General features: G+C 35.6%; 1 protein-coding gene across 1 annotated transcript in view; it reads left to right on the forward strand.

Moving 5' to 3' along the window:
- Positions 1 to 22,158, forward strand: part of LRP1B (LDL receptor related protein 1B) — a 2,306,513-nt gene that overhangs the window by 1,964,507 nt on the left and 319,848 nt on the right. The window contains exons 61-62 of the mRNA XM_036744555.1: positions 17,046 to 17,234; positions 18,222 to 18,370. Coding sequence (XP_036600450.1) covers positions 17,046 to 17,234; positions 18,222 to 18,370 — 338 coding nt within the window. The remainder of the gene's footprint in view (positions 1 to 17,045; positions 17,235 to 18,221; positions 18,371 to 22,158) is intronic.

A 22,158-nucleotide genomic window follows, 5' to 3' on the forward strand; every position in this document is an offset into this window, starting at 1 on the left:
ATGTCTAATCCTAAGTAGAGGATGTTTAATTCCTCTTCCATGAGACAGCCTTTAAATATTTGAAGACTGCAATCATTTACTTCAAGTCTTCTCTCAATGATTCTCCCCACCAATAAAGCCAATCTCTGGCACGAAAGCAACTCTGCATGTAGTCACTAGACTCTAAGGGCAATGCCTTGATATTTCCTCTTTTCCCTCCCTGTATGTTCTTGGATAGAGGTTGGCAACATCTTAACTTCTACATAAACAGTATGGGAAAGAGAGTTTGTTTGGCAATATTTGGCCTGTGCCTTCCAAGATGTCCAATCCCAAATGGAACTCAGCCCAGTGTTTTCATATTTTATGAAACTGAGTGAATCTGTTCATAGATTTACAATGGTAACATTTTCTAATTTTTCTGATCTGTCCAGTGTGTGAGGGGAATAACAGTTAGACATACTCAGGCTGGGATCATATTTACATATGTATGTATATAAATACATATACACACATGTATATATTTCTATTATGAATGAAATGAGTTAATTCAATCAAACAAAACCTATCAGTTCATTAAAGTAATATTAGTTAATTTATCTTAAAAAGACTGATTGGATCAGCTGCTAGTATGCCACAAAAGTATATATAAATATTCTCATAACTTTTATTTTTATATAGTGAGATAATTAAAGGTGGCAGACAACTTATTTTTTCAGAATTGTGGTCCCATACACTGGAGAAAGGAGAGAACAAATTACCAACAAATTTTTGGGCCTTAAAAAAAAGAAAAGAAAATGAGCTGAATAATGTGCATTCAAGGCTTTCAAAAATTTGCTTTTGGATCAAAAACAGAAAAGGGACAGGGAAAAGAGTTGTGGTACAGAGAAACATATGTCTTTCCCAGGAAGACTGATGTAAAATTCATTAAGTGCCTTATAAAGTATATGCCAATATCTGAATGCAAACCAGTAATTACTTGGTAGTTACTAATGAGCTACTAATTGTAATCAATTGTTTTCCCATCCTGCCTCAAACTCTTCAGAGACAGGAAGGGGAATTTAGAAAGGAGATGGGGACAGAAGTCCCTTTAGTCGCTGTCCATGTAGACAAGAGCCAAATTCTTCCTTCTTGGGCTGTCTGTATATTCAGAGAACATTGGGTTATAATAAGGAGCTGTAGGGGCAGCTAGGTGGTGCAGTGAGTAGAGCACTGGCCCTGGAGTCAGGAGGACCTGAGTTCAAATCTGGCCTCAGACACTTGATATACTTACTAGCTGTGTGACTTTGGGCAAGTCACTTAACCCCAATTGCTCTGCCTTCCCCCTTCTAAAAAATGATAATGAGATGTAAAGTCATAATCTGAAGACATTAGCTTTAAATCTTGACCTTGCTAATAAGGCAGGTGGGTGACTTTGAGGCAGTGACCTAACACGGTTCTAGTGGAAAAAAACACTACATTTGTCATCAAAAGGCTTGATTTTAAGTCCTAGCTCTGCCACATACTATCTTTTTGACCTTGGACAAGTTGATCTATATTGCAAATAGAAGTCAAAGCACCAATTTTTATTCTTAAAATACTCAGTTTTCTCTATGCGATAGATTTGCTTATAGCCACAATGTATGGCCAAGAAGAAATTAAGCTGACTAAATAGATCAGAATGACAAGAATGCCATAATTACTTTGAAAGGAAACTTAACCTGTCTTGAGATGGACAGCTGGGGAATAATATCTACTTAAGTAAGTACATAGTGATTTAGTGGTACAGACAGATGTAATGTTTGCTTGTTCCAATAGCAAGTAAATCACAGGCCCATAGTAAGATCTTTAAACCTTATTCAATAATGTATACCACAAGGTTCCTAAAAGTTAAATGTGTGGAGAGTGAACGACAAACATAAAGAATCCCTGTGGTATCTTGGACTTTAAATACTTTCCAACATTTTAGTCTACGTCGAAGAGGTTTGTTATAACCTCTTAAAAAAATTTCACCACTAACGTCTCACATAAACTCACTCTGAAAGTTTTTGTGTTGGCTTTTTTGTATTAATGAAAAGGAAATTGAATGTGAGAAAATTCCATTAAATTAATATTTTGCACCAACTACCAATAACTAACACAGGAAATTTAGACAAAATTTTTTTCATCTTATCCTTCAGTTTGTGGTTTCAATGTCATGGTTATAAAGGAGGTGGGATAAATACAAAGATCAATAATAATATGAAATACAGCAAGTTAGGCCAGGGACAAATACATTTGCCATACGTTTTGTACATTTGCTTGCCATGTTAAGTCTTTTCAGTATACTCTGTTGTATATTACTGAATGGTTTAACCTTGCATAGAATCAGTTGGTCATGCAGTTATCTTCAGCCAATCTACCAGAAAGAATATATCATTATAAATGGTAATTTCCCTGAACATTAATAGCTAGGTCAGAATTCTAAACCATAGCTTATCTCTGAACTGTCACTTTGGTGACAAGTATTTTAAAATGTCATGCAACATAGTTATGTCCATGACTTTTCTTCATTTAAGGGATTAATGTTCACATAGCTCTGGAATCCAAAGGGCTGTGTATGGAAATGTTAACAGCATATTGAAGTTCTACTGCCTGTTTATTGTACTAAGAAACCATTGTATGGAGCCAGGGGCAGTTGGGTGTTTAGATTTATAAATACAAATCTTAACCCATGTGGTGATAGCCTAATTACTGTTGAAAAAAGAATCCAGATCTCAGCATGCCATTGGTGAAAAGGCATAAAACACTTTTAAATGGTTTTGTTCTGAGGGGAAGAAACACAGAGAAAGAAAAAAGGGATTGTTTTGCATTTATGTATCCCGATAAATCAATAGCTGCCAGTGGTTGGGTCTTTAGAAAGTCTAAATATTCACTGAGGCCCACCAAGGGGATAGGAGGGCAGGCAACAAAACAAAACAAAATATAATTTTTGTATTCTAGAGATATCCTGAGCTAAAGCATTGTTATAATCCTTCCTTTCTTCCTTCCTTCCCCCTCCCTCCCTCTCTCCCTCCTTTCCTTCCTTCTTTCCTTCCTTCCTCCCTTCCTCCCTCCTTCCTTCCTTCTCTCCCTTCTTTCCTTTTTTCCTTCCTTCCTTCCTTTCCTTCCCTCATTCCTTCCTCCCTCCCTCCCTCCTTCCTTCCTTCCTTCCTTCCTTCCTTCCTTCCTTCCTTCCTTCCTTCCTTCCTTCCTTCCTTCCTTCCTTCCTCTCTTCCTTCCTGACTGCCTGCCTACCTTCTTCATTCCCATTTCACTCTGTTTATTTTTCTTTGAGTGTGGTTGTCCACATTCCCATGCAAATAGTAGACTTCATGGGCTATTTTATGTCAATGGTGTTGATGTTCTGTTGTTTACAATATAATAAAAGTTAATGAGAAGAAGCAAAAGACAATTCAGTTACTATAGAAATGTTCCTGAACCAGTAAAATAAATTGAAATTAACTGCCATTTCTGAAGTCTGTTACCTGCAGTTTCAATCATGCCTTACTGTTGTCCCTTAAAAAGAAAATGTTATATTAAATGATATGCATGTCAGAAAATATTAAAATTTGAGTTTTCAATACCTTGTATATTGTTGATTTTTTTTAATGGGAGAAGACTAAGTTATAGTATAACTTATATTTTTGTCTAACTGAACACAGTCATGCTATTCCAATCTTTTCAAATTTCTAAAAGGAAAATATTCACAGCTAAACAAGTGGCTTTAGTTAATTATTTAACTACAGGATGAAGAAGGAACAAATTCTTATCATTTTTATCTGCTTAACTTCCTGTTCCGAAAGCTAATTGTTGTAAGAGAGGCAGCACAATGTTGTATGGAAAGGATATTGGACTTAGAATTGGAAAACGTGGCCCCCGTATTTGCCTTACTATTTTTAAGGTCTTTGACACTGGGCAGGTCTTTTAATCTCTCTTGGCCTTTATTCATCTGTATCATAGGTATGATAACTCCTGCACTACCTGTGTGTTTTTTTTTTAATTTTTGGTGAGGCTCAAAAAGCATAATTTGTGTGAAAGTTTTTTGTAATTATAAAGTATGCAAATACAGGCTATTAATAATTTTAAGATCTTCTGTCTCCAAAAAGACTAGTTATGCATGAAAATGGATCTGTACTTCAGAAGAGTGTTATAATTTAACAGTCTTTCAATTTTATAGCAGGCAATCAGGTTTAAAAATATTCACATGTGATAATAGGCCAAATCAAAACAGAAGACAATCTTAACAAAATAAAGTTTCTCAGTGTCAGAGAAAAAGCACTGTTTATTAACAAGTATACAACACACATCATACTTCACTTCAATTATTGGCTAGTAGATCCATTGCTAAGGTAGCAGTTTATAGGCACTAGATTTTAGATGACCACCTTTAATTTTTATATTCTGTTTCATGAATCCTCACATTGATCAGCAGGATGCTTTATCCAGTTGTTAAATCTTGGAAGGGAGGCATTTTGCCTTCTTTTATGAATGTCATAAAAGGACTGAGAAGAAAAGTTGAATTGCAATAAAAATAATAACTTGAGGATTCAGTGATTACAGATTGGGTAGTGGTGGGAGGAATGGACTGGAGGCTGACATAGTGGTTGCAGGGTGACTTCAGCCTCCTAAGTAATGTCCTTAATCCGAGGTTCTCATGTGCTCTAAAGCTGTAATAAGTGTATTTTACTATCCAACATAAAGTGCATTTTGAAAACTGTTTTACATTAGGGCTCATTATTTTTAGCTATAGGATATTAGTGGTGGGCAGATAACCTTCAGGAGAGATTTTGGATGAATTTGTCTACAAAAATCAATAATGATTATAGCTTAAACACTCAGAAATTTTCAGTTGAAACCTGTTGTTCACTTCATGTAAGATATACTTAAGATGAGCACTTCAGTCATTCATTACTATCAAGGTCTCAAAAAAGGATATGTTTGTTTGGGAACAAGGTTCTTTACATGACAAGTCAGATTCATTTTTAATAATCCTATCAAATTAGTGGAAAATGTAGCTGCCATCAGTGGCATTAGCCCTTTACTGTATTTTATGTATTAAAAAAAAAAGATTCTTAGCTCTTTAACCTAATGGACACTTACTGGTTGATTATCATTAGGTAAAAGACTGTATTCTAAGAAGACTTTGCAAATTTTCATGAATACAAGTCATGGATAGAACTTGAAATTATATGTTACAGATATAGTACTTTGAGGATTAATGAATGATTAGAAAATAAATTATATAAATATTAACAACAGAAAGAACTAGGAAATTATTCACAAGGAACTAATCTGTAAGATAAAAAAATCACTATGTAAATATTTTCATCTTTTTATACCCAGTATCTAGCACCATGCATCTTTGCTAAAGTGTTTAACAAATATTTTTAGTGAAAACTATTTTTCTAGGAATTATCACTTTTGAGTCATTCTTAAAACTTCTCCATCTTTACCCACCTATTTACTCCCCATCAGTCACTTCATTTCTACCCATTCTCTTTTCCTTTCAAAAACTTACAAAGCATATCACCTATTTATTCACCCAACTACCATGAATCACTCACTGTCTAAACTAAGCAAGGGTTCTTAACCTGAGGCCTATGACAACTGTATTTCAATGTTAGTTGGTTTCCTTTGTAATGCATTGTATTTTATTTTTTTTTCATTTGAAAACATTATTTTGTATCTTCACCAGACTGCCCAAGGAGTCCACACCCCACAAAAAGCATCACTTCACATTTTATCTACTCATTTGTAATCCACTTACCAATCTGTATATGTTAAGTGTTTTTTTCCCATTTATTTCTATAATGAATATAAAATTTTTCCTGGATTTCCCTCTCTCCTCCTTTCTTTTTTCTTTGGAAACCTATCCTCTTTTTTAAAAAAAAAAGTAGTTTTTTTTCTGTTTTCCTTTATCATCCTCTAGATGGGACAGACAAAATTAAGAGGTATAGGAATCAAAGCTTACATAATTGCACTACTCCCACTCTTCTGTAGGAGAATCCACTCTTTACTTGAGTTGATAGAAATCAAACCACAGCAAGATGTGGTACTGTTCATCATCTCCTCCCAGGCCAGTCACTGCCTCTCTATCCCTTAATCTTTGGCCCTCAAAAAAAGTAGATTCACCAAAACTTTTGTCCATAACAATTATTTCTTAAATGATGTACTCAGTAAATGTTAAACAGTAAAGCATCTAGGGCATGCTGGACATTATGTTAATTACTGGGGATTAAAAAAAGGCAAAAATGAAGCCGCACCCTTAAGGAGCTCAGTTTAATGAGGGAGACAACATGTAAACAACTATGTAAAAATCAAGCTAGATACAGGATAAGGTGGAACAGTCTCTTAGGGTTGTTGTGAGGATCAAATGGGATTTTTAAAGTGCTTGGTAAACCTTATAATACTGTATCAATGCTAGCTATTATTGTTAGTTACAGTGTTTTCTACTTTCCTAAGTGTCATTTTTTTTCATGCATCAGAATGTCATAGATTTAAAGCTGGAAAAGAACTTAGAAGCCATTGAGTGGAACCCTCTCATTTTTCAGATAAGGAAACAGAGTTGGAGAAAGTTTAAGTGACACGCCCAAGGTTGTATAACTAGTAAATGTTTGAGAAAGGATTTGAACTCAAGCCTTCTTAACTCCTCATCTAATTTTACTTGTGAAATAATATGGTAGTTATGTATATAATAGGTGGAAAGGGGTCCATAGGCTTTACAGCTAGAAAGGGACTTAGATATCATCTAGAACAGCTTCCTGATTTTGCTTCTGGGGAAACTGGCTTCTAGAATGGGAGTGACTTGTCCAAAGTCACACATGAAGTAAATGTAGGAGCAGAGATTCAAGGCCAGGTTTTATACCTCTCTACACTACACCACACTGGCTCAGGCAATTGGCCCAAGATTACACAGGAAATCCATAATGAAGGCAAAATGAGAACTCAAGTTTCCCACCAACTAGTCCAGCGATACTTCTGTTAGACCAGTTGGTACTTTAAAGGCTTTGAAGCATGCATTTTACTACTTCCTCTAACACAGATTGTAACTCTTCTGTCTCTGAATTTTATTGCCTGTGTAACCTTGGGCAAATCGCTGAGCTTTTCTGGATCTCAGTTTCCTCAAGTATAAAATGGAAAGGGGAGGTGGTAGATTACATAGCCTGTGAGGTTGTACAGTGCATAGAGCAGTGGGCTTGGGTCCAAATCCAGCCTCAATCAGATACAATGTGACTCTGTACAAGTCATTTAATTTGTTTTCCTCAATTTCTCAAATGCAAAATGGGATAATGATAGCATAGCATGTAACTTCCAGGATTGCTGTGAAGTTTAAATGAAATAATATCTATAAAGGTTTTAGCACAGTTCCTGGTACATAGTACACAGTAGGTGCTTAATAAATGCTTATTCCTTTCCTTTCTTCTTGGGTCTAGGATCCTCTGATTTTCTATAGTCTATGAAATCAGTCACTGTAAGGCCACCTTTCTAGTGGTGAGTTTAGCTAGACATACCCTCAGGGAAGAAACATAGAAGTCTTGGGCATTCTGTTGGAATAGCTTTCAAGAATCCAGGGTTATGTTCTTATCAATATGAGATATCAGGATAGAATTTTAGTGGTGAAAACTATGCTGGCAGTCACCAAACATTAATTGAATATCTACTATGTGCAAAGTCTTACTGATTTTATCTTTTTTGTGATATTAGCATGATCTATTTATGGAATAAATAAAAATGTCTTTGTTAATTGGAAACTCTCTAGTATAAATGATATTTAATGAATATTTCTGTGGCAAAATGAACCTTTCCAATTATGGTAGGGTAGAGGAGACATTGAGAATATGTTGATTATGCTGCTAGGTCCATTCATGTTTTGTTTTGTAAATGCACCATCTGTAGAGATATTCTATGGGTTCTATTATTCCTTCCATTTCTAAATCTATGATCATTCAACTTAAATATGTACTATGTGCCACCCGTTGTGCTAGGTGCTATGATACAAATACAATGAATTTAATCATTCCTACCTGCAAGGAGCTTACATCTATAATCCCATGTAATACATGTGTTTGGTTGGTGCCAAGACTATTCATAGAAATTAGGGGGAAAATGGTGATGGAGGAGAATAGCCAGCATGCTCTCTGCTCCCTCCCTAATTCCCAGGTCTACTTGAAGAGCCAATCCTCAGCATCCCTGTAGAATAGCACAATAATTACATAATACTATAAATAAATATTGAAATACATGATCTTCAGGATTCAGCCCTCATCACTCCTGCTATACCTGAAGTAAGTGAGGCTAGTGTCCCTAAGATGAGGAAATGGAAAAGTTATCTTTCATTTGGTCCTGATTCTCAGCACTAATTACAGTTTCTGTTTTTGAGTTAGCTTGGCCAATACAGGGATGACAGGGTCAGGCCTAAATATAAATTTTAGTTTAGAACTAAATAGGAAGTTAGGCTAACATAGACTTCTAGTAAAGACATCAGGATCTGGTCATAAGGACCTCATGTGTATCTCAGTCAAAAGAATTTTAACAAACCATTTGTTGTAAATGGAAGAAAAAGACCAGCAAAGACAATTTGCTTGATGAGAAAAGCAAGAGGGAAAAGAGGGGGTTAAAAGTGTGACAGGGACAAAAAGGTTTCTACGGAACCAGAACAAAGGGACTTCCAGGAAAATGGTGATGAAGGGTGAACAAGAAAGTTCTTCTACGTCTTTGAACCAGTCAGTGAGAAATACCAAGGGAAGGCCTAGGTTCTGGAGGCTATAGAAAAGAAGTGTTGAAAAGACCCTAAATACAATAATGTAATACATCAAACATTTATTAAACGCTTACTCTGTGTTAGGCACTCTGCTAAACCTTCAGCTCCTCATCATAAGAAATAACTTTCTCACAGAGAATGTGAGGGACTTGAGGCCCTTTCTCAGTAACTGAGAAGACGTCTCAGAAAGAAGTATCACATGAGTTAATGAATAAAAGTCCCGTTGATTAAAAGGTCTTAATTAGATTTTAAATTCCTGTATTCCACAAATAAGTGTTAAGCAAGTTCCAAGGGTCTGGAAAATGAAGACTCTGACAAGCCAAATCCATGACAAGAGAACTAGAATTAAGGTTATGTCAAAGCTATGAAGAAATGTGGTAGGAAGAAATTCAGAGGGGGCTAAATGTTTTGTTGTTGGTACTGACAATCAGGATTAAACTCTAAAGATTTTTGAAACATGCAGCACTTCCCTTTTTTTCTCTGTTATTCGACTTTCTCCTCCACCTACCTAAGAAATCCCCTTTAAAACACTCAAGAGGAATTTGCTGTGGAGATTATGGAATAAGGCAAAGAATTTGAAGAAGAGACAAAAGAAATCCTTATGATTTCCCTACCTCAGGGCCTTTAGTAATTAGGGAAGACCAAAGAGCTACAGGAAGTGGTGGTATCTCAAACTCAAAAGACTGATACTACCTAATTGTGTGGAGGGAGCTGACAAACAAGTGAAATGTCTTTATGAGAGGGGAATTCTAAGAGAAGGTGGGTGGGGGGAGAGACTTATTCACCAATATAGGGTTCTTGTACCTGACACCCTCATCACCAGTCATAACAAAGTTTCCTTGTACTTTGTTAAATGCTAACTAGAGGAAGCCAGGTTGTTCTCTTTGATGGAAGCTCTCCAATTTTGGGATAATTACTAGATCAGTCCAATATTAAAATCAAATATTGTTGACTGACCGAATCATATTTTTGTTGAAAATATTTTGTAGAAAAAAAATGATCTGCTTTCTGTGCTTAAATGGCATTGAAATTCATCAATGACAAATACTTATTGAGTGTCTACTGTATACAATGCATTGTGCTAGACACTGGCAATTAGAAAAAAAAATTACAGGCTATTGTTCTTGGCCTTAAGGAACTTATGGTCTATTTGGAGGGAAAAGATACAGACCTCATAACAATAAGAAGTATTATTAGATAGATGACAAATGATTGGTGTAAATCAAAAGGTCAAAGGATTTCTGAGCAGGAAAAAAATGACGTGTGTAGAAACAGCTGATGAATGTTTATCATTGGAGGCTTCATGGAATATCTGGCTATGAACTGATCTTTGAGGAATGAGTTAGAACATGAGCAGGGAAGGTATAGTCTGAGTGAATGATAGAATGAGTAGAGCTGTAAGAAAAACATTCCTTGGACAGGAACCAGTATGCCAACAGGGCTTATTGTATGGGATCAATGGGAAATAAATTTGAAAAGAGACCTTGGGTCCAGGATTGTTAATACCAAAATAATGAATTAATGAATGAAACAGCATTACCTGTCAAGTACTGTGTTAAGAGCTGGGGATACAAATCAAAAAGTGCAAATATCTCAGACCTCAAGGAGCTTACATTCTATTAGGATGAGACACACATAGAGAAATCATGGCCAGAGTGTATATGGGAAGTCACGGATAGGAAGTTAATCAATTAAAAAGTCAAGGGAAACTATAATAATCACTTGATTCCAGAACCTGGAACAAGAGATGGAAAATGTTAATGTGGTACATATGTGATGGCAGGGAGAATGCAAACAAATTCAGGGTTGATGAGTAGATGGATGTGAATTTCTATTTTATTTTTTGAGTTAGTGAGGTTGTATTTTATTTCATCTGCATTAGGGAGTGATTTAAAATTTTTGATCAGGGCAGAAGCATGTATAATATTAGGAAGATTAATATGGCATCATATATAACAAAAGACTAGGAAGAGAAAGAGGGACCAAACACAATGAGAATATTTTAAAAGGGCTCTCAGTATAGCTGTGAGGTGATGGCCATGAATAGAATGATTGATTGTATTAGGAATTAAAAAGAAGAAACATCTGAAATACATTATGAAAGAAAATGACATATGACTGAATTACAGGTCAAAATCTGAAAATATTTTAAAAAGTAGACTTGAAAAAATCCATGAACTAACTAAAGAGTGGTTCATTAATGATTTATGTGGTTTTTCATTTAAAAGCTTCTTCTATCTCCCCACAACTTAATCTTTAATTGAATCTTTGATAGAGAAAAAAACAATTAAAGAATTTAACATTCTCAGAAGCTAAATATCAAAACAATATACCCTAATAATGACAAGGGAAGGAAAAAAACTCTAGAATTCCAATTTTAGGGTAGGTTTTTTGTAGCTGGTAAAAACTTCTTAATTTAAGATTTTTATAAAGACTTATAATTTAGCTCGTGAAAACATCTCAAAAGCTTCTATGATTATGTTAATGAATCTCCAGGGAGAACTGGATACAGAATAATTGTCCAAAAGGATATGTGAGGCCTTAAAATAGATATGGAAGATAGCTTAAAGGGAAAAAAAAGTACTGAGGGCACAAATCTCAACTGTAAAACCACTGGGCAAAAGTTCATTACTGCCTATAGGCAAGAAGTATGATTGCCTACTTGTCTAATCTGCATGAAATTTTTATCTCAACAATCAATAATTATTGTGTATTTGGCCTATTTTCTTATAGTGTGCTGAAATTACACCAGCCTCAAATACAAAATTATAATAACATTAACAAGAAGACCACTTGAATGCTATGAGTGGACATTGAACAAAAACTGAATAATCGATGATATTAATAATTGAGGGTCTCTGCCTGTGAGGAGACACTTGTGGCCAAAGTGTCCTCTCAATTGTCTCCTCTTTTATTTGTCGTAATTACTTAGTGCCCTAATCGACACAAGGCTATTATAGTCTGACCAAAAGCTTATTTCTTTGAATGGCTTGTGTTGTATATCACATCTATTCTTCTGACAGTCCCTAGAGGAGGAGGTATAAGTAGGCAATACAGTCTCCTGGAGTTTGAGTGGACTATTGGAATCTCTGTGATAAATACTACTGGTGTACAAAATAGAGATTACTAAACTATTTCTGACCACAGGAACTTTTTAAATAAGGCTTTAAATATAATAAGCACCTGTTCAACTTTACTCTCTCCACTCCTCCTACCCCAAGTATTGGTGGTTTTTCTGATATGGGGGGGTTGTTTTTTTGATCGGGTGTGGAAGTTCTTACAATTATTTTTCACAGTTCTTTATTAATTAGTCAGCTTATGTTCCAAATTTTACTTTTGTAAAGCAGAGACATCATGTTTTAGCATTTAATGTGTCTTATTTTTCTAAGATCCACTGGAATTCAGCATTTGTGAGGTCTCTTGATGTTCACTGCACATCTCCCACTCAAACTCTCACTTTCCTTATGTGTTTCTTTTTGCTGCCTCCCACTGCCTAGCAAATTAATTTTTTTCAACATAATTGCCCAAACTCTAACTTTTCACACTGCTACATTTCATTAGAAATAGAAGCTTTTTTCCCATGGATCTATTTCAGCAATTCCCAAAGGCAAAAGCTGCATTTGTCATACTCTGTATCAGACTGTTTTCTTGCACATTGGTCTCCCAAGGAGAGGTCCTGGTGTACAGGCATATGAGTTTTTGGCTCAAGATAATTTCTGGTTGATTTTCAACATCCTAAGGGTGGTTTATGCTATAGATAGAATTCCTATCTGGTAGATAGATGAATAAATAAACATACAGCATTTATTTATAATAATTATTTAACATTACTCCATAGGGTCCTAAGCAGACACATAGACAACCTCCATTGTGGGAATTGGCAGTCTGGATAGAGATAAACAAGAAATGAAGCACAAAATGATTTTTTTAAACTGACTTGAGCTCAAGCCAAAATAAAAATCAACTACTAATTTTCCTCCAAACCCTCCCACCCCTTGTTGCCTATTCTACTAATTAAATTCCATGCAGCACCTTGGATAGCTTTCTTGTTTGAGTTTGCATATTGTTTGATATATCTAACCTTTAGATGTACATTTGCAGTGGTTCTTAACAGAAATTTGCATCTGATTTTGTCTTTTTCCCAGAAGAAATTATTTTCTGCATAGTACTTATGTTTGATGCCATTGAAAAAGCCAGGATTTATACAAAATGGAAAATGAGCAGGGAAGCTAAAAGTTTGAAAAACTGCTTAAGACAAGCCTGGCCTTCCCTGCCAACATAAAGCAATGAATTGAGTCAAGCAGATGGCCACTTATTAGCAAGTTAACTCATTCTTTTCATTCTTTTTGAAGATGTTGACCTTATACAAAGAATATGTACGTTTTGGAGCTGTCTTTGTTTTAAGTTAAGCATGGATTTTTCCTGAGGACAGTATGTTCATTTTGATTAAACAATCCAGTGAGTTTCTTTTATGAGAGGCAGGGTTGCACAATTGAGAGGAAAAAGAAACAAAACAAATAAACACACAAACAAACAAGTAGCGTGAGTATTGGCAATGATACTTACTTGCCATGTAACCTTGGTAAGCTATTACATAAGACAGCTAGGTGATACAGCAGGAACACTCATCTTGGTGAGTTCAAATCAGGCCTCAAACGCTTACCAGCTGTGTGATCCTGGTCAAGTCACTTCACCCTGTTTGCCCCCATTTCCTCATCTATAAAATGAGCTATAGAAGGAAAAGGCAAACCACTCTAGTATCTTTGCCAAGACAACCCCGAATGGGATCAGAGTCAGATATTAAAAGGACTGAAGAACAACAAAGCTTATAGGACTTCCCTCATCTCTGAAATTGGGATTCTAATGCTTATGCTTCCTTCCTCAAAGAGAGCTGGCATTAGGTCATGGGATCATAGACCTAGAGAGAATGTTAGAGCTCTTCCAATCCAACATTCTCATTTCATATAGGAGCAAAATGAAGCCCCCAAAAGTTAAATGATTTACTTAAAGTTACATGATTAGTAAATAGCAGGCCTGGATTCTACCTCAGGTCTGATGAGATTGAAACTGTTTCCATTGCACCATTGTGAGGAAAGAATTTCTTTAAGCAGTATATAAATATGGGCTGTTATCATCATTATTACTCCTATGACCAGCATTGGAGATAAAATCTTTGTCTGGGACCTAGTCTCTAAAAGGCACAGAGGAGGTGTTGCTATGCTCCTTCTTTTGAAAACCATTTATTAAATATCTACTATGTGGAAGACATTATGCTAAGTAGCAGGAAAAAAAACACAAGAAAAATTAAGACGTGATTCCAGCCTTTATGGAGCTTTCAGTATATCAAGGAACATTTAAACATGAGGAAAGAGGTGATATTATACAGTAAATATATGACTTAGTGCAGACAAGACTATAATCAGAGCACTAAGACAGATGCACAGTAAAGATAGAGATACAAGATTGGAGAAAGGAAAGATTATATTTATTTAGAGGGGAAGACTACATGGAAGAGATGCTATTTGACTTAGGTGAATCAGATTTGAGAAGCTTTACAACAAGTTATGAGGTGGAAACATAAATGATTTAGACAGCGGTGGAGGTAGGAAAATATTTTCCACGTAGGGATGGTTTTACAAGAGCTTATTAAGTCATTTCGATTGTGTCCAACTCTTCATGACTCCGTTGGGGTTTTCTTAGCAAAGACACTGGAGTGGTTTGCCATTTCTTTCTCCAGCTTATTTTTACAGATGAGGAAACTGAGGCCAACAGGGTGAAGTGACTTGCCAGGGTCATAGAGCTAGTAGGTGTCTGACGTCAAATTTGAGCTCAGATCTTCCTAACTCCAGGCCCGTCCCTCTATCCACTGTGCCACTTCGCTTGTAGCAACTTAGATCGGTTGAAAGGGAATGGTATAAAATAAGGATGGAGAAGTGAGGGGGGGTTGGGGTGGATCTAGCAGGTTGTGGAGGAACTTGTATATCAGGCTAAGTAGTTTAAACTTTATTTATTACCCCAAATAATGACACTGATGTATTTTTTTAAGTAGCCTGTCAAATTAGTAGCATTACTTTATGGTAAAAGTTTTATTAAATTAGTTGATTTTCCTTTTTGATATTATTGATGAATCATTGTTCTTTCGTAATAGTTCCTTTTTCATAGTATTACCTAATACAAAGCCTTGCAATTCTTTCTCCCTTTGTTTGGGAATAAGCCTAATTCCAGGTCTGAGGTGATGGTTAGCTTGATTGTATAGTCAACAGGAATAGTTAATATTAAAGCCTGAGTGTCTCAGGCCCAGGAAAATGTATGGATGGCCAGATTTGGAGATAGGAAGTAATTGGGCCTGCTCTGACACACATGGGCAAGAATTTTCAGTACCCTAGACATTTTACATGACTATAAATTGCAAATGAGTTAGTTGCTGGTCTGCTTCAATGGTGAGTTTCCATGCCAGTGTCCCAATTTCCACATCAGAAATCATACTGCCAAATCCCCCAGAATAAAATGAAATAACCATTTACAAAACGTCAGCACCACTCACCGCCTAGTCCTACATCATTCCATAGATCTGAGCCTCCTTTGATCCATGATCCCTACAACTCTCCTATTTTTTCACTCAAAGATAAGGACTGATTTGCACTATGATACACTCCATTAAAGTTTGCTAGACTTATGCTTGGGGATATTGAAAGAATACAACCTAAATGTTTTTTACTCCCTGAATTGTACACTATCTATTTTGTAATACCCCTTTCACTCCCCACCCCTGTGACTTCTGATTGGGTCCTGCATGATTAATGATAACCATAATCTACCTACCACAAATTCTGTAATCAGCCCTAACTCATCTGAATGAAAATCATAAATCAGCAGATTTGTAAATGCCTACTCCTCAGTTGACAATGTAAATTCTCTGAGTAACTTTTCCCCCAAAGGCTAGAAGACACCCTAGCAATCATGGCATATATATGAAATTTTGACAAGTCCTTAAGTCATTATCGAGTGAGGAATATGCCACTACTTTATTGTACAGTCATTAAAATATAAATAATGGAAAGCGTGAATACTTCTAAAATAGGAATCTTTTTCCTTACCAAATACATTTTTTTTAAACTGTACTTACCTTTGGTTCACGATGCAAACATATTTTCTTTTGCTTATTTCAACAATTGATTCATACTCATGCAAATTGCTGGTTGAATGTTGAGTTAATCATAGATTTAGAATGTCTTTTCTAAATTGTAATTCTCTAAAGGAAGATTGAATAAAGATCCACTACTCCTTGAAAAGTATTAAATTTGATTACTGTGAGCTTTTACAAGAAGTAGAATTTATAGATTTACTTTTTTTCTCAAAAATTTACCAACAGAAAACTAGGAAGTCTATGTAACATTGAGGCCCTTAATCTCCCGTACCCCTCTCTAGCATTATTTTGATGCTTTAAGATCTTCAGGAACTGAAGGAAAATTCAAAATACAAACTTTTTGTTTAAAATGGTATTCATTAGTCATTTTTTCTAAGTCTAAGAAGATAGAGAATATAGTTTACTTTCCCAGTATGACTTAAAGGCTCATTGTTTTGGATCTACTCTTAATCTATATATACTTACCCTACTCATAGGGATTTAATGAATACAATTATAATTGCTATCCAAGAAAATCCATTTTGTTCTATGTAGTATACAACTAAGGATCGGGCATTGTGATATTTATTATAAATTGATGTGGTTTTCTTGTTGCTATTTTTTGCTTATTTGTTTATTTTTCTGGAGTTCATCTTATCAAAAATAATTTATGAAAAATTATAGTTAATTGATACAGTAGCACCAAAGGCACTGCATCTTTCAAGATGTACACTTGACTAACGGTCAAGTAGATGTTCCATCCTTGAGAGTTTAGATATTTTCTTTTCTTTAAAATTAAAAATAAAAAACCAAAACCTCCCATTATGACTTTTAGCCTGTAGTTTACTACAATCGCATGTATAAATAGACATTATATGTAATGCTAACAATTCCTTTTAAGTGTTATTTGTTTAGTATTCAGAAGCGGTTAACTTGTTAACAAGAATTCATTCTTTTTCTTCCTAGTAGTTGGACTAGCTAAGTCTAAGCAAACAGAGATCATGTGCCCAAACCTGCATTCTCTTAACTAGTAATAAAGAACCCTACAGGCTTGACAGGTTGTCACGGCAATTATTCACATAAAGTTATGTAGCAGTTGTATCTGTCAGCCCATGCAGTATTGAATATTTTAACTGGCAGTCTTCCAAGACCGAACATTAATCTTACCATCTCCTATTACAGTCCCTAATCAAGATATTCCAGGGGTGATTGCACTAACATTGTTTGAAGACTACATCTACTGGACTGACGGGAAAACCAAGTCACTCAGCCGTGCCCATAAAACCTCGGGAGCAGACAGACTATCCCTGATTAACTCATGGCATACCATAACAGATATCCAGGTGTATCATTCTTATAGACAACCTGATGGTAATTATTCTTTCCATGCTTTCCATAAATGCATCAACACTTTCTACCCACATCTCATTTCTGATTCTACCAAAGGTTAAGTATGAAGTTTTTAGTAATGATTACCATAGTTTCCATTATTTAGAGAGTTTATGAGTGAATTCAGCATATACTGAGTGAGATTATTAGGAAATCCTTTGAAGAAATTAATGATGTTTTGGATACTTATTGGATTGTTTAAATGATATTATTCTAAAAGTCAAGCCAGTCAAAGGAAATGAGAGTATACTAGAAGCCCAATTATGCTGACAAATAACAAGAGTTTTCATAATCTGAATTAATGGTATTTAAGGAAACTCTAGACCTAACTTAAAGTAAACCAGTGTTTAATAAGTACTTGTTATATGTAAAGCACTGTCCTAGGCACTGGGAACTCTCTCACACACATACACACACATACACAAAGCTGACACAATTCCTTGACTCAGGGAGAATACATTCTCTTAGGGAATATGAATCATCACATCCTGACTTAATCTTATGACAATAGCTGACCTTTAGCAGCCATTCCATAGAAGTCCTACTTATATAAAACTAACAAGCAAATTAGCTGCAGTGGTATGAAAGATCAGTGATGCACTATTGATTGTTTTGTTTTTATTTTAGTTTTATACTTAGAAACATACAGAAATCCTCATTCCAAATGCTTGTAGTGCTCTGTATCAGTTTCAGAAGAAAGCTTTTTTATGTGATATAAATACTCTAGTGTACAAGTGCTTTCTTTTAAGCTCCTTCATTGTAAAATCAAATGCCATTTTTGCTCAGTGTGTTGCTTTTTTTAGAAGTTAAATTAGATTATCAGTCCTGCTGAGGTGCTAGGTCTTGATTACCAGATGCCTCGAAATATTTGTGGGCTTTAAAACATGTTCTGTGCCCCCTCCCCCACCTGCCAATTTTCCAGGTCTTGAATACTAAATCATACTGTATTTTTTTTTCATTTGCCTGCAGTTGCTAAACATGTCTGTATGCTAAACAATGGAGGCTGTAGTCATCTGTGTCTCTTAGCCCCTGGCAGAACACACACCTGTGCATGCCCCACGAACTTTTACCTTGCAGCTGATAACAGGACCTGCCTCTCAAATTGTACAGCCAGTCAGGTAAGTAGAGGTTTGAGAAGTTGCTCCATAGGATATGGTGATAAGTTCTTAATTCCCTTTCTCTACCTATTTCTTTAGAAGTAAGAAAGGGAGGGAGGGAAGGAGGGAAGGAAAGAAGGAGGAGGGAAGGAAGGAAGGAAGGAAGGAAGGAAGGAAGGAAGGAAGGAAGGAAGGAAGGAAGGAAGGAAGAAAGGAAAAAATAGAGTGAAAAAAGAGAAAAAAAAGAAAGGAAAGAAGGGAGGAAGGAAGGAAAGAAGGACAAAAAAGAATAGCAAATAACAAGCCAAGATATTCTGCCAAGTATGGTGTTAGAGTAATATAATGGGTCTAGGGAGGTACACAGAATGAGTTAGGAAAATAAAATGGTAGAAATCAATTTGCTATGTGATAAGAATGGGACTCGAAGAACTGGTGAATGTACCTGGAGAAAAAAAGAAAAGGGGAGAAGGAGAAAGGTTTTACAAATGTTCCATCAATGTAGTATAATGTGAAATATAATGAAAAGCAAATTTTAATGTATTTGTTATACATTTCTGAAGTGGAATTTTTTTTCACTCAAGAATCTAATTGCCCCTGCTAAAACCTCAATTATCTATATAATATGTGATTAATAATATCCCATTACCACCTGAGGCATTTCATTTTCAGGTAGTTCTAATTGTTAGGAAATTGTTCTTTCTGGCAAGTTTAAATCTACTTCTCTCTGTTTCCACCCATCACTCCTAGAGCTGCCCTCTGGGCCCAAACAGAAAAAGTTTAATCCTGTTTCTACATGATAGTCCTTTAAATACTTGTAGATAACTACAGTGATAAATCTTCTAGGTCTTCTACTGTTCCTTCAACCAGTTTCCCATTTTGCATGTTTTCAAGAAGAATTATAATCAGGGAGACATAAGTGGGCTTTGTCAGAATGTCAGCATTGAGGAAGGTACACTCCTTCACCAAGTAAACCTCTCTGATCTGCCATCCCCCTAGACACACATTTTGCAGAGTTTTGCCTGTTTCTACCACAAAGCATAAGTATGACCTAACCCCAAGCCACCTCTGTCACACTCAGAGTGGCACCTCTTTCCAGGAACCTGCCTTCCTCTCATTGCAATGTCCTCATTCCTGTGCAAATTCTGTTGAGTGGGGCTGTGAGAAAAACAACAAAGTCTAGGCCACGCCAGTTAGAAAAGTGTATAATCTTTCATGTTTAAGATATTGACGCATTGGCTTCACCATTAGCTGGTGATTTTATTCATAGCACTACTAATGTTCATAGCTCTCTTTCCAATGATTGATTGGCAAATAACCAATTGATTGGAGTAGCTCAGTGGCACAGTGGGTAAAGCACCAGCCCTGGAGTCAGGAGGACCTGAGTTAAAATGTGGCTTCAGACACTTACTAAACATGTGACCCTGAGCAAGTCACTTACTCGTGTTTGCCTCAGTTCCTGATCTATAAAATGAGCTGGAAAAGGAAATGGCAAACCACTCCAGTATGTCTGCCAAGAAAACCCCAAATAGGGTCACAAAGAATTGGACATGACTGAACAACAACAAATAATATTTAGGCTTATTTTTGTTTTGAAAATTACTACCTTGAAAACTTAGAAAGACTTATATGAACTGATGCTGAGTGGAGTGAGCAGAACTAGGAAAACATTGTACACAGTAAGAGCCACTGTGTACGAGAACTGATTTTGATAGACTTAGCCCTTCTCAGCAATGCAAGGACCTAAAAGTTTTCCAAAGGACTTATAGTGGAAAATGCCATCCACATGCAGAGAAAGAAGTATGGAGTTGGAATGCACAGCAAAGCAGAGTCTTTTCTCTTTTGTTTTGTTTTGTTTACTTTCTCATGGCTTCTTCCATTCTGCAACTTGACCACTGTGAAATTGTGTTTAATAGGAATGTATGTATATAGCCCATATCAGATTGCATGCCATCTTGGGGAGGGGGAGAAAATTAAAAAACTTATGGAAGTGAATGTTGAAAATGGAAAATAAATAAATTATATATATATATACATATACATGTATATATATACATGTATATGTATATATATACATGTATATGTATATATATACATGTATATGTATATATACATGTATATGTATATATACATGTATATGTATATATATACATGTATATGTATATATATACATGTACACACACATATGTAAAGAAAATTACTACCCTGGAAATGAGGAGGGGGGTGGAGCTAAGGTGGCAGAGTACAGAAGGAACTCACCCGAATTTTCCCATATTTACCTCCAAACAACTATAAAATAATGCCCCAAAAATGAATTTTGGGGTGGCAGAACCAAAAAGTGATGGGGTGAAATAATGTTATAGCCCAAGACAACTTAGAAGGACAGCAGGAAAGATCTGTTTCACTGGGGTAAAAGGGGAGTACAGTCTAGAACAGGTAGAGTCAGAGCAAGCTAGTAGCTATGCCCTGAACCCCAGGACAGCCCCGTGGTAAGGCCCTTCTGCCCCCAAGCAAAAAGCTTGGAACAGTGCATCCTCCAACACAGGAGTAGAGCCCAACTTTAACACAAAAGTCATAAAGGTGGCCAGAAAAAAATCAGCAAAACCAAAACAAAATAAAACAAAAAAAAGAACCTGACCATAGAAAGTTTCTATGGTGACAGGGAATATCAAAACACAATCTCAGAAGAGGGCAACAATTTCAAAATGCCTATTTTAAAAGCCTTAAAGAATAATGTGAATTAGTCTCAAGCCCCTAAAGAACTTTTGGAAGACCTCAAAAAAGCATTTTAAAACTCAAATAAAAGAGGTACAAAAGTGAGAAAAGACATGAGAGCTATGCAAAAGAATAATGAAAAAAAGAGTCAACAGCTTAGTAAAGGAAGCACAAAAAATAGGTAAAAACAAAAAGATGTACAAAAATTCATTGAAGAAAACAATTCCTTAAAAAGCAGAATTGGCCAAATGAAACAGGGGTACAAAAGCTCAATGAAAAAAATTAATTCCTTAAAAATTGGAATTGGGCAAGTGGAAGTTAATGACTCCATGAGACATAAAGAAACAATAAAATAAAATCAAAAGAATGAAATAATAGAACAAAATGTAAAATATCTCATTGGAAAAATAATCAACCTGGAAAATAGACTGAAGAGAGATAATTTAAGAATTATTGGACCACCTGAAAGCCAAGATCAATAAAAGGAGCATGGACATCATATTTCAAGAAATTAAAAAGGAAAACTGTCCTGATGTCTTAGAACCAGAAGATAAAATATAATTCAGAAGAATCTGCCAATTATTTCCTGAAAAATATCCCAAAATAAAAACTCCCAGGAATATTATAGCCAAATTCCACATCTACCAGGTCAAGTGGAAAATACTGCATGCAGCCAGAAAAAAAAAAAAGCAATTCATATGTCATGGAGCCACAGTCAGGATTATATAGGATTTATCAGCTTTATATTAAAGGATTGGAGGGCTTGAAATGTGATATTCTAGAAGTCTAAGGAACAAGGATGACAACAAAGAATCACCTACCTAGTAAAGCTGAGTGTAATCTATTTGGGGGGAAAGTAGATCTTCAATGAAATAGAGACCTTCCAAGCACTCCTGATGAAAATAACAGAGCTGCATGGAAAATTTGATTTTCAAATACAAGACTCAAAAGAAGCATGAAAAAGTAAAATGGAAAGAGAAAATATAAAGGAGTTAATAATATTAAACTGTTAGCATTCTTACCTGGGAAGATGATACTTGTAATTTTTTTCTTTTAGTTTTCAACATTTTTTTAATAAGATTTTGAGTTCCAAATTT

Source organism: Trichosurus vulpecula, chromosome 2 (genome assembly GCF_011100635.1).
Source record: "Trichosurus vulpecula isolate mTriVul1 chromosome 2, mTriVul1.pri, whole genome shotgun sequence".
In the NCBI taxonomy this organism is placed as follows: Eukaryota; Metazoa; Chordata; class Mammalia; order Diprotodontia; family Phalangeridae; genus Trichosurus; species Trichosurus vulpecula.